Raw genomic sequence first — 12,227 nt, 5'->3', positions numbered from 1 at the left:
AGCAACCCACCCTGGAAAATGCAGTAATAGGGCCCCAGGTTGGTATTGTGGTATTGCTGGATTCAGCGTCACAGTTCAGTTGTAGGTAGTGGATCCCTATGACAAAATCAGTAATGAGAAGGATGCTGTCTAGTCATCATGTTGCTGTGGGTGGTCTGTAGCTAGTGGCGTGTATGTTTGCTTTTAACTGTATTGTGGGGTATTTGCATGTGGGTGGAAATGAGGATGACCAACACTACCATTCACCCGTATCCCATGTATCAACACCTTAATGAAGACATCCTTGGCATCCATGCTGCAGGTTCTTGTTAACTGTCACCTTGGTAGCACAGGTTGTATCTGTTGGAGTCAGTGAGGGACCTGGGATATATTGCCTACGTTGCTAGCATGTACTCTGCTTTGGTCCCCGGGTTCTTTGTGGCAGTTGTTGCCTGAATGAACTCGGGTGTGTTCCACAAATTGTATTCACAACTCCAGTTGTGTCACTCTGTCAAGAGAGGAACTTTCCCTTCACACTTTTACATCCCTTCTGCAAAAACACTTGGGCACGTTCTACCAGAGACCATGACTGGGTTCATGAAGCAGAATTGGGTGACAGTTTAAAAAGCAGATTTCATTGGCTGTCATCTGCTGAAGCAGTGCGGTAAATGTTACTCAGCTGCTATCAGGCTTTCTCTGAGTTTCAGTTCCTTTAATGTACATCTCGGGCACAAATTAATGTCATTGTACGGTATAATTTTCTCCACAGATACTCAGACTTGCAGACACAAAGACACGAGGAAAGGATCACTAGATGTCAGATCCACAACATCACGAGGGAGTGACGGTATGTTAAACAAGTAGATTTTTCTGACTTTTATATATATTCAGATTTTTATGTGCATACATGCATACATATACAAATAAAGGTAAGTATATATGTGCATATACACACATACACACACATGAATAAAGTTGCAAGTCATCAACTCATGAACAACTTTATGTTTATCATAGCCCCATTTTCTTCTCTTGAACTACTGAGTCTTTTTTTGAACCAGTGGAGAATGGCTGGTTATGGTCCACCATCCTGCATGGAAGACGTCATGAGATTCAGCACAGATACTTTCAAATACAAATGGCAAACTCTAAACCTAACAAATTATTACATTTCTTACCTCTTCTCTGGATAAAAGTACGAAGATAATTTTTTAATGAGTTTTGTTTTCTTTTCACTGTGTTGTATTTTGCTCCACTAGATCACCCCAGACTTGATAGATGAGTCACATATTCAAAACTGTTGCTGATACAAGATTTTGTTGAAGCATACATCATTACAGCCTAGGCAGCATACAGTAGTGAAACATGGAAGTAGGTCTGTGGCAGTAAGAATACAATCATGCTGCAGTGTAGCAAAAATAGCATTCATTTTTCTTCTTAAGAGCTGCTCAGCACAGAGTAACAGGGATGTGTCTGCATTTTATAGGTAGCACAACATAATTATCCAGAAAAATTCCATCTTGGCCTTTTCTTTACAGAACCAAAATTGCTAATTGATAGAAAACATTTGTTGTTCAATTTCCAATGAATAGTAAGCCAGAACCTCTGCTGTTTTAATTTGGCATAGCTATCTTCACTTCAAAGGAGCTTCACTGATTTACCTCAGCTTGGAAGCTGACTCATTATGACTTGTCATGTTGCATCAGGCAGAAAAAGTAGATATATCCTGTAATAACTTCAGTGCAATAGCTACCTGTGCCTGCCAGTTTATTCACGTGTATGGTCTTTTAACTGAGTTTTTAATTGAGCATTTTAATTAGTTAAAATAAAAAAACAAAGCCATGATTTTGCCAGACTGTTACAGCTGCTTATGTCTAATCGGGGATATCGGTGGTTCAGCATGCATCTCTTTGCACTTTTGTGTCCCCAGCATAACAAGCATGTGTCTGCATTCTGCAATAGATTGCCTTTGAAGGGCACAGCAGGGTAAGAAGCTCAGAAAATGAATGAAGATTTCTTGGCTGAATCCTGGTGTCGTGCCTTGTCGCTGAAACCAGGATACAAATTCTGCTTTGTTTTCCACACAGGCAGCTCACAAAGGCGGCGCTCTTCTATGGCCAGGGTACATTCCATGACTATTGAAGCACCCATCACCAAGGTAATGTGCACCGTGACTAGCTGTTGTCGCTCGTGCTGCACTAGAATACTGGGCACAAGGCTCCGGTACAGCATCCACACTGAGGAGGAAGGCACTGCTGGCCTCTGGTGCAACTTTTCACCCCGTTCCACCTGCCTACTGGTAGAGCTCCAAAAACCCAGATGCTCTGAGCAAAGTTCTCCCAAGCCTGCTTAGTAGAGTGCCCTCCATGTGGTTAGCCATTACACGACTCTTTTTAAGGACTTTTGCCAATTTGAAGGAGGGACTGGAGTTCTTCCTTCTTTCTTATGCATTGTAAACTGCCTTCTGAAACCGTTCAAGGATTTGGCAGAAATCAGCTCTTTAATAAACTGAGAGATGCAAATGGGAGAAGGTTGTATTAAATCCATTCAGAGACATTTTGAGGCTGTGCATTGTACAGGAAAGTCATTAATAAGACTGCTGTCCTTAAGGCCACAATCTTGTTCCTAGGCAGTAGCAAACATCAGTGGTTTATCAATATCCTTTTCATTTTGATTCTCCCACATGTGGATTAAAGTTGTAAATCTCATTTATTCACTGTGAGTTTTCCATAGTAATTGATGAGTGTCTCTGTGCTTTCTTAAATCACTTCTAAATTCATAAACGTGTCTAATGCTAACCTAGGTAATAAACATCATCAATGCTGCACAAGAAAGCAGTCCCATGCCAGTTGCAGAAGCTTTAGACCGGGCTTTGGAGATTTTAAGAACCACTGAACTGTACTCTCCACAACTGGGGACAAAAGATGAGGATCCACATACAAGTGACCTCGTGGGAGGGTTAATGACAGTAAGTACATACTGCCACAAACAGCTGTTGGTAGATGTTCCAATGTCTGATTTTCCCAGTTACTCAATCTTTATCATCTGGCATGTGCTTTGCCTCTACAATGCCAAATTTTCAGGAAAAACTGCACACTACTTTGTGTGGATTCCCTCCCCCTACATTAGTAATGTAGCTCTGGAAACGGGAAGAAATTTGACCAGTCCCTTTGAAGCATTTGTTTTGCTATAAATGGAAGGAAAAAAAATACTTTTTTCAATGTGATTCATTTTAGAAAGGTATAGATGGGACGGGAAGAAAGAAGGATAGCTAGAGAGTTGTATTTATTAGTTAGGATTGGAATGGCACATTTTGGGTGCTTTTCAATATATAGAAATAATGTGTTTTCAAAAGAATGAAAAATATGTATTTTTGTTGCTATTTCTTGGATTATATTTGTACACATAGAGAGACATAGAAAGATCAGAGTGCTTTGAGCTAGAAATATCAACATTTGCATATTAAGACACAATCTTGCTCCACAGAACTCATAATTTAAATAAATAAGGCAAGGAAAAGACTGAGGAAGGCATGTATTATGTTGTCTTATGAAAAGAGGAATGGGGGCTTTTAACACCCAAAGGTGAGCAAAGGGTAGGTAGCTAAGCAAGAATTGAACCCAAACCTTCAGAGCCTGGGATCTGACCCTCCTGATAATAACTAGATGAACTTGGATGACTGTTACCTGTGCCTTGAGGATGTATGTTCATATTAGTCTGTAGGTTGCATATAAAAGGTTACAGGCTACCTCAGGAAAAAATCTGATAGCATCTTGGATGCAAAAAGGCTCGCCTTGTGATGTGAGCTTTTCAGAGATGTTTCTCGGCTATTATCTATTATCATTTCATCCTCTAACTATCAAGACATCTTTGCAGTATCTATCAGAATCTTGAAACAGTTTATGTGTATTTTTGCCTTTTAAAATACCACAACAAATACCTAATCAAGAGAAATATGTGAGAGACAGGAGAAGACCTGAATGGTTCATATAGGGTTGAATTTACTAACTCAGTAGACAAAATATATTGTTACCTTAACTATAAAAATATAGGAAGAATATTGATACATATAGTCATTAGAGTCTCAAATTGAATGTTTTCTCCTGCTGAATACATATAGTCCATAAACTCAACTGTTGCTTTTTTTTTTTTTTTCGGTGGATTATTGATTCTTACATACATTTGTATTCTCACTGTATTCATTCTGTGGTCCCAGAACATGCAGGTAACAAAATTGCAAAATACAAAATCCTACTAAAAATAAAACAAAGGCTATTTTATAGAGCAATAGAAAAACTGAGAAAATCCATTTCAGGGCATGAGGGTATATGGTATAATAAGAGTTTTAAAATGATCTGGGAGAAGCATTTTTCCAGCAAAGGGTCTGTTGAAAACAGAATCGTATTATTCCATTTCACATTAAGAAGTTATGACTGAGTAGGGGAACAAGTAGTAGGTTATTGATTTGAACTCTCAAGCAGAATTCATGATGCGAAGGGCATTTGGAGTTCAAAGATGGATTTGCCAGATACCATTACACCTGCTATTTCAACATTAAAAAAACTACTCTTTGATTCTAAATGACAGACAGCATCTAGTGTCCTAAATACTTGTGTCATGGCAGTGCTATTGAAGAGTCACGGAACCAGTTATAGGAACAGTACTCCCTTTCCTTTTAAATCACAACACTCCAGACTTGTTTATTTATAAATGTGAAAATAAAAATTAGGTATAACAATGCTTTTAAGTGCAAATATTGCATTCAGATATAGCATCCACATTTACTTCTGCTATACTTCGGGTGCATAATGTTTTTAGTAGGTGCATTCAGAAAGATTTTTTTAATAACTGGGGTTTTTTTACATTATGGGCTAAAAACTAATGTGCATTAACTAACAGCTGTATACATCAAAAAAGCAAGCAGGATTTGGGCCACAGCATTTAGAATCTCGAGCTGAAAAGTAAATATTAAATATATCATTCTGTTAGTTTTAATCCTTTGTCTCAGTTTGCACATCTAGGCATCATTCCAGAATTAAGCCTAGGAGGCATTAAATTGGAGAATAAACAAGCATACATTCATTGATGCCTCTGAGTAATTTGTTGCTCTGCAATCCCAGCAACAAATCACAAGATTCTTATGCTGCTGAGGTGACCTGACCTGATCTGGCAGTACCAGGGGGAGGAGACCAGAAGGAGGAGCATCTATTCCCTCCCACCATCCACCTTTGCTTGTTGAGGGGAAGTATGTGGACATCCTGTGTCTGGTTTGTGGCACACGTCCAGAACCTCTGTGTGTGTTGTCTAGACAAAGGTGAATGAGGCTGTAACTCCAGACCTCCGTCTGGCACCTGAGAAATTTGAGGTTTTACCTGAGTTCATGTTGTATCCCATATCTTGCAGTTTCTCATCCGTTATAAACTATATGTAAAATGGGCAAATCTTAACAGTACACACAAGTAAGGGAAAGGCAGCTTTGATGACCGTGACAGATTGCAGTCAGGCTTCTCTAAAGTCATTGCGCTACTATTTGGTGTCATCATCTTATAGACCTTATAATACCCTGCATTTAACTCTCAGCTTTTATTTAACAGGATGGTTTACGAAGATTATCAGGGAACGAATACATACTGTCAACAAAGCGTAAGTTTTTAATTTGGCAGTTGCTGAGATATTGAAACATGTTAAGAAATTTAAGGAATGGGAAACATGATTAGATGTTCTTTTTTATAAGCATTGTTTGGGGGTTTTTTTGACAGTTTATTTTTATTTATAAGCATGGTACTGCAGCATTACTGAGCTTTACAGAAACAAGAGTTGCCAGGCATTACTACAGAAAAGAAAACATGTACATTGAGTAGGAGTGTATCCCAGGGTTATTAATAGTGATCTGCAAATACGTTCCTCAACAGAAACTCATCAGGTCGCTGGCAGTTTGAGCTCTCCAATCTCCCTCAATGACATACCCCCACGGATAACACAGGCCATGGAAAATGAAGAACAGTGGGACTTTAATATCTTTGAACTTGAGGCTGCCACCCATAAAAGGTTAGTAAACTCAAAAGCTCGTAAACTGAAGTTGCTGAAAATGGACTTAAATGTCATCCTGTAATCAGCTCTTTAATTTCTCTACCTGTGCTTTATAATGCCTTTCTCTGGGATAAGAGGAAGGGCTTTATTCTAAAATCTTTTTTTTTATTTTGTGTGTGTGTGTATATATATATATACACCCACATTTTATGTATAAGATTAACTGAAGAATATTTACTCATAAAAAGTAGGGCATACGAATTTCCATCAAAGAAGTTTTCAAAAGCAGATCAGCAGTTCTGATAGACTGTACTTCACTAGTAGTAAATGCTTCCACTAAGACTATGTATCAATCTTTCTGTTTAAATCCTTGTTTTTATTTTCTGATGTCTGTCAAAAGTTCTCCTTTGAGTCTAGTTTTATGTATCATGCTTTGTCTTAGCTTAAAGCTTCTATGAGACACTGATTGGGAGGCTAGATCCTGCAATGAATTGACTGTCTTAAACCCTCTTCAAAATTCCATATCCGTAAGAGCTTTGGAAGTTATTCAAAAACAATATCTAAGAAAGATGTCAGGCATTTAGTTAACATATATGCACTTCATTTTTAGACCATGGTTTTATGAGCTAGAAAAACTGGAAAAAAATGAGGTTTTTATTCTTCTTTAGTGATTTTATTGTAAATGAAGAAATTTGCAACCGGTTACTTAAGGTTTTTTTTTTCTTTGCTACATTTCCATTTCTAATGAAGTGCTATAGATACAGTAATTAATAAAAAAAGTCAAAATGTAGTCAGTCTATGTAATTTACAACTTTTAATATGCACATTGCAGTATCTTTAAGAATTAATTATCCCAGCTGACATGCATGAGATCACTAGACAGCCAACATGCATGAGATCATCAGATTGGTTTCTCTGTTTTTACCGATTTGGAGAGACCACAGAGGGAAAAAGGAGGTACTTTGTTGCCTGTCCTCTTATTAAACGTATTATAATTATGATTGCTTCCTGCTTTGTTTAAATAAAAGCAATTCATTTATTAAGAGAATTAAAGTGATCTTCAATGAATCATAAGTACGAATATGTTACTAGTATTGTCTTCAAGTCCAAGCAGACATATGGTAGTAAAGCCAAGATAATTCATTAAATCTAAGCTTTAGTGCATTACAGTTCACTGACACAGAAACCTGGAGAGACCTTTGTCTGCCAGTGCTGGGGGGGGGGGGATTAAGGGGGATTTAACTTTAATATATTGTTATTCTAGCATATGACACAGTATTGTTGAGTGTTTTTGCCAAAAGGTATAGATTCAGCTCTAAATGACCTCAGCGACTCCAAATTACCTCACCTCACCTGTCAGGTGCAGCTAGTGATCAGAGTGCTTGATGCCTCTGGAATCAAGCAGCAAAGAGAGATGCCAAAATAAAGGGGTTAAGATCTATTTTTAAGGATCCACATTTGAAAATATTCACCACTATGCCTGTTCTTCTTAAGGAAAAAATATATTGGACAAGAAACCAGTGTTATTAACTGGGTTTGAAAAAAGACTAGTGGTCTAAAACTCGATTATTTTCATTTGCTCTGTTAAACATATTGCACTTTCACAGCTTTCAGATTAGAAATATTCTGTACAGCTGTTCCGATCTTCATTCACCTGCCAGGCATCTGGGTGTAAATTCTGCAGTTTGGCCTGGGAGAAGCAAGAGAACTGGGATACAGTGATGCTGGCTATTTTTGGAGACAGGTGTCCAGCTGGGTTAGCCTGAAGGTTCATCTGGCCCTTACAGTCTTCTACAAGTGGCATACTCTGGCCTGCTCATTTGCTTCCAGAATACCTCCATCTCACATCCCCTATGGCATGCAAAGTCAGTGAGCAACGGAAGCCTGCAAGGGTGGGCGTGAAAGCAATGGAGCAGTTCTGCAGTGCAGAAAGAAGCGATCGCAGCATTTTAGAGTATAGATTTACTTAATCTAACTATAAACAAGCCAGTTTAGGAATCTGTGGCAGCAACAAGATTACCTCCCTTCTCTCATGCACAGAGTTTAGTACTTGCTAATTTATCTCATTTTGATTGCAGTCTACATTTACCCAATATAGACTCCCCAAGCCCCAGAATATTGCTACATGTAGTACAGCAGCAATATAGAGCCTTGTAATATTCCTGGAAGCTTCAGGAACTGGCACGACTCCGAGAGTGTGCATGTGATGGGCAGGCAGAATATTTCTACAGGTCTGGGCTGTAATTCTCTAACAAGTCCTTATACCTAACCTGGCATGTCATTGGTTAAAAATGCTGTATAGATTCATATTATTTATGCTATGTAATACGCTTTCAACCTCATTTGTTTTAAAACTTGGTGTTTATTTTTCACCACAGGCCTTTGGTGTATCTGGGTCTCAAAATATTTGCTCGCTTTGGAATCTGTGAATTCCTAAACTGTTCAGAATCAACTCTGAGGTCGTGGTTACAAGTTATTGAAGCTAACTACCATTCCTCCAACTCCTACCATAATTCTACTCATTCAGCAGATGTACTACATGCCACTGCTTATTTCTTGTCTAAAGAAAGAGTAAAGGTGAGTCCACGTTTACAAGAAACAGCGTAGGTGGGATGTACAGGTGTGATTAAAGGAAGAACTGTCAAAAAAAGATGCCAAGAGCCAAATGTCTGCCTTGTGCCAACCAGCTTGGTAACTTCGAGGTCAAAGAACTGGGCTCTTTTACGAAGTTGTAGGATCTCTCTTATACTACGTGTGGAAGCACGGATACTAATATTACAGGCACTGAGCTATTCTTGATGAGAGATTAAGAAAACAAACCTACTTCATGTAGTTAAACATTCTCAGATACGTGAGCTAATGACATGATTATTTTTTGACGGTACATGCCAAATACAGATTTAATGTAATAAATCACCATCTCTTATGCCTTGTGATGATCAGTTTGCAGAAGACCCCCAGGACAATATAGGCCATAAAGTAAGTTTAGTGCTTCGGAAGCTGTATCACCTACTGGCCAAGATGCCCTGAGGCTTAAAGAGACTGCACTGGAGGAGAGCACTGGAAAAGATTATTTGTTGGAGTTCCTTGTACCATAACACCCACTGGAGTATTAGAGCCACTGACAACCAGAATAAATTAGAGCAAACTTTGTTCTCACGTGCCCAGAGGGCAGGCTGTAGAAGGGGAATTAGAACAGTGCTTGCGTGTGTGTGCAGCGGAGTGGCAGCACATACTTCTGAGCTGCGTTTTTGGATAGAAATTCCTACCCTGAACCGGCCTGCCTGAGGATAGTGCTAGTGATGGGCACCTGGCTGAGACATTTGTGACTGTAAACAAGCTTCTGACAGCTCATTAAGATGGTGGTAGGTCCCTTGACCTGCAGCTCACCAGTGTGCTCTCCAGAGGCTGGCGTACAAATTCTGTATGCCAAACGGGAATAGAACATCGCTGAATATTTTCAGCCCCTGATTCGCCAGAGGTGTAGCTGGTCTTCCCAAGAATATCCATGAAAAACAGACAAGATCTGGACTCGTTTCAATGCCACAGAAGCATGACTGCCGCCTTCTTTTCCAGAATGTTATTTCCATTCCTCTGTAGGCAGAAGAAGAGAAAATATGTTGCAGCAGCAGAAGGAGCAGTATCAAAGTTCAAAATTCTCTTTATCGTTTCAAAGTTACAGACCAGCTGCTTTTGTGTTGCCGGAGTTCAACTTAACCTAAATATAGAAGGCCAGATTCTGCCACTCAAATTCACACTGAGATTTTTTTTCAGTGAATTGAACGCTTTTCTTGCCTGGGAAAATTTTCTGGCTCCCAAATTGAAACAGTATTCTCAGAATCATTTGCACTTCTGTGCCACAGGAGTTAAGATGACAAAGTTAGAATCCTTGACCTGAAGTTGGGCGTAAAGGTACTGTAAATCCCTGCAAAGTTTTTTATGTCAGACTCAGGAAATAAGTGTCAGATACGCTGCTGTGGTCCTACAGGTCAAATATTCTCCAGTTTCTGGTCACTTCCCACCTGCAAAGGTCTTTCTCAGCCAGACTGGGCACTGGCCAGTGTGTCCCTCTAAGGAGAGGCTGTTCTAAAAACCTCTCTCTCCTAACTTCATACCACAAGAATAGAATCCCATGAGCAGCAGCTGAAAGAAAGAAGGAAGAAGCCAACACATAGCATTGCCTGAAATACTACCTGCCAACGATGAACTAGAGTAGAAAGAATTCTTTGCCTTTTCTTGTTCTCCACAAGACCCTCTTGACAGTCCTCAATGAAAAATTTCCTAGCTCCACCAAAGTCAAGTCACTGCATTAATTTTGGGAGGTGTAAAGTAGGGTAGGGATTGTCTTTTCACCCACCAAGTCTAACCATTCTGAATAGTCCTGTTGAAGCCACTAGAGAATTTGGACCTTAAATTCAAGCTCATTGGAATGGAAATTATCTGCCCTCCTGTCAGATTCAACTGGGAACGTAATCTGCTCTTGTGTGTTAGAATTTGTAACATAATTGTTTTGTGTCTGTGATCCTTCACAAAAAGCCAGTAAACACAGCGTAAAGGCTGGTTCCTAAATGCATACAATATATTTCTGAGATGTTTGGGGTTTCTTTTTCGTTTCCTCCTTTATGGTATCAATACAGTATTAAAACTTCAGTAAAAAAACCTTGAAAGTCAAATAGTTTTGTATTTCATTATAGGGTAGATATAATTAGACATAAAGCAATGACCAGTGTAAGCAGACATAGCACGTGGAGTGCAGCACGCTAACAGAATCAGGATCTGATGCAGGAAGTATAGAACAGCGTGTCATGTAATTTTTCCATGGATGTAAACCACCAAGTATTCTTCATAGAACTCACATTAGCTGTAGCCCCAGGACACTGTTATTATAGAACTGGCTATATGGCAAGCATTCCTTACAAACTGTAAACCTAGCCAGCACGTAAGTGGAATCTGATTAGGACACATTAAGTTTCCAAAAGAAATGAAGGGGTCTGGTGGAAATATAATTTTTAGCAGTATTGGGGGTTTTTTCCAAGCCAAATGCCCTAACTCCTAATGAAGATGGTTTCTGTGTTGTTAGAAAACACGAACTAATTTATTAATTTGCATTGGTTTAATTTGATGTGCTTTGTCAAAGGTGTGGCTAAGGCAAAATTCAAGAGACACAAAATGGCCAAAAAAGTCATGCAGTGTTCAGTGAAGCTTATGATGAATTTTCCATTGCTGTGTCTAGAACATCTGACCCTTACTGATCTGCAGAGTTCTGGCTTTTATTCCTGAGCAACTTGGCTTAATCTTTTGGATAGAGTAGGGTTTCTAATGAGTCTTCCAGGAAAACTAAGCATCCTTCTATTTTCAGCAAACTTTGGATCCAATTGATGAGGTTGCCGCACTCATTGCTGCCACAGTCCACGATGTGGATCACCCAGGAAGAACAAATTCTTTCCTGTGCAACGCTGGCAGTGAGCTGGCAATTCTCTACAATGACACTGCAGTGCTGGAGAGCCATCATGCTGCCTTGGCTTTCCAGCTCACCACCCGGGATGGCAAATGCAATATATTTAAAAACATGGAGAGGTAAGCTTAAAACCCAGGGTCCTTGTCTGCCCCCTAGCATCTCTCATTTTCCTCTGTGTAACATAAGATAATGCAAACAAGCATCCGAGGGGGGGGGGCAGTGCCTTGTGCATAACTGTCCGTAACCCTTATGGAAGTTTGCTTCTGAAACAGTAGGGTGCTTCTGCCTGTCCTGCACAGACTTAGGAGTAATCCCATGGTTTCAGTTCCTCCTGTGGATAAAAAGGCAGACCCTATCTAAGGAACTTAGATAGTAAATCTTAACGTTAGCGAATCAAGAATCGTTTTGTATCATTGGACATAGAGGACAAGCTATGGCTGAGCGATTAGATGTTTGCTGGGTAGAACATGGATAGAAAGAGCCACAGAGCATCAGTCACAAACTAAATGCTTTGTTGCAACAGGAAGGATAGCGAAGGATCTGTTGTTCTTCTTCCAGCCCTAGAAAGGCATTTAAGGTGAGGATGTGACCATTGCCTTGGCTCTCTCAAGATACAGCAGAAAAGTATTGCTGAAAACTTGGCTGGAGCATGAGCCGCTGCTGAGCGTCTGTGCTAAAAGCCCTGGGTACGCACCGCTGTGGTGTGTCCCGGCAGCCCTCCTGAGTAGCTGGGGCCGCTGCCTCTGCCCAGCTCTTGCAC

At 39.8% G+C, this 12,227-nt stretch overlaps 1 protein-coding gene across 6 annotated transcripts in view; it reads left to right on the top strand.

Moving 5' to 3' along the window:
- Window positions 1-12,227, top strand: part of PDE8A (phosphodiesterase 8A) — a 157,350-nt gene that overhangs the window by 137,722 nt on the left and 7,401 nt on the right. For all 6 annotated transcript variants that reach the window (XM_037394512.1, XM_037394513.1, XM_037394511.1 and 3 more), the window contains 7 exons: window positions 749-826; window positions 2,067-2,137; window positions 2,783-2,947; window positions 5,574-5,622; window positions 5,892-6,027; window positions 8,388-8,586; window positions 11,369-11,586. In XM_037394512.1, the coding sequence (XP_037250409.1) occupies window positions 749-826; window positions 2,067-2,137; window positions 2,783-2,947; window positions 5,574-5,622; window positions 5,892-6,027; window positions 8,388-8,586; window positions 11,369-11,586 (916 nt within the window). The remainder of the gene's footprint in view (window positions 1-748; window positions 827-2,066; window positions 2,138-2,782; window positions 2,948-5,573; window positions 5,623-5,891; window positions 6,028-8,387; window positions 8,587-11,368; window positions 11,587-12,227) is intronic.

This window comes from Falco rusticolus, chromosome 7, assembly GCF_015220075.1.
Source record: "Falco rusticolus isolate bFalRus1 chromosome 7, bFalRus1.pri, whole genome shotgun sequence".
In the NCBI taxonomy this organism is placed as follows: Eukaryota; Metazoa; Chordata; class Aves; order Falconiformes; family Falconidae; genus Falco; species Falco rusticolus.
This window is presented reverse-complemented; position numbering and strand designations above follow the sequence as displayed.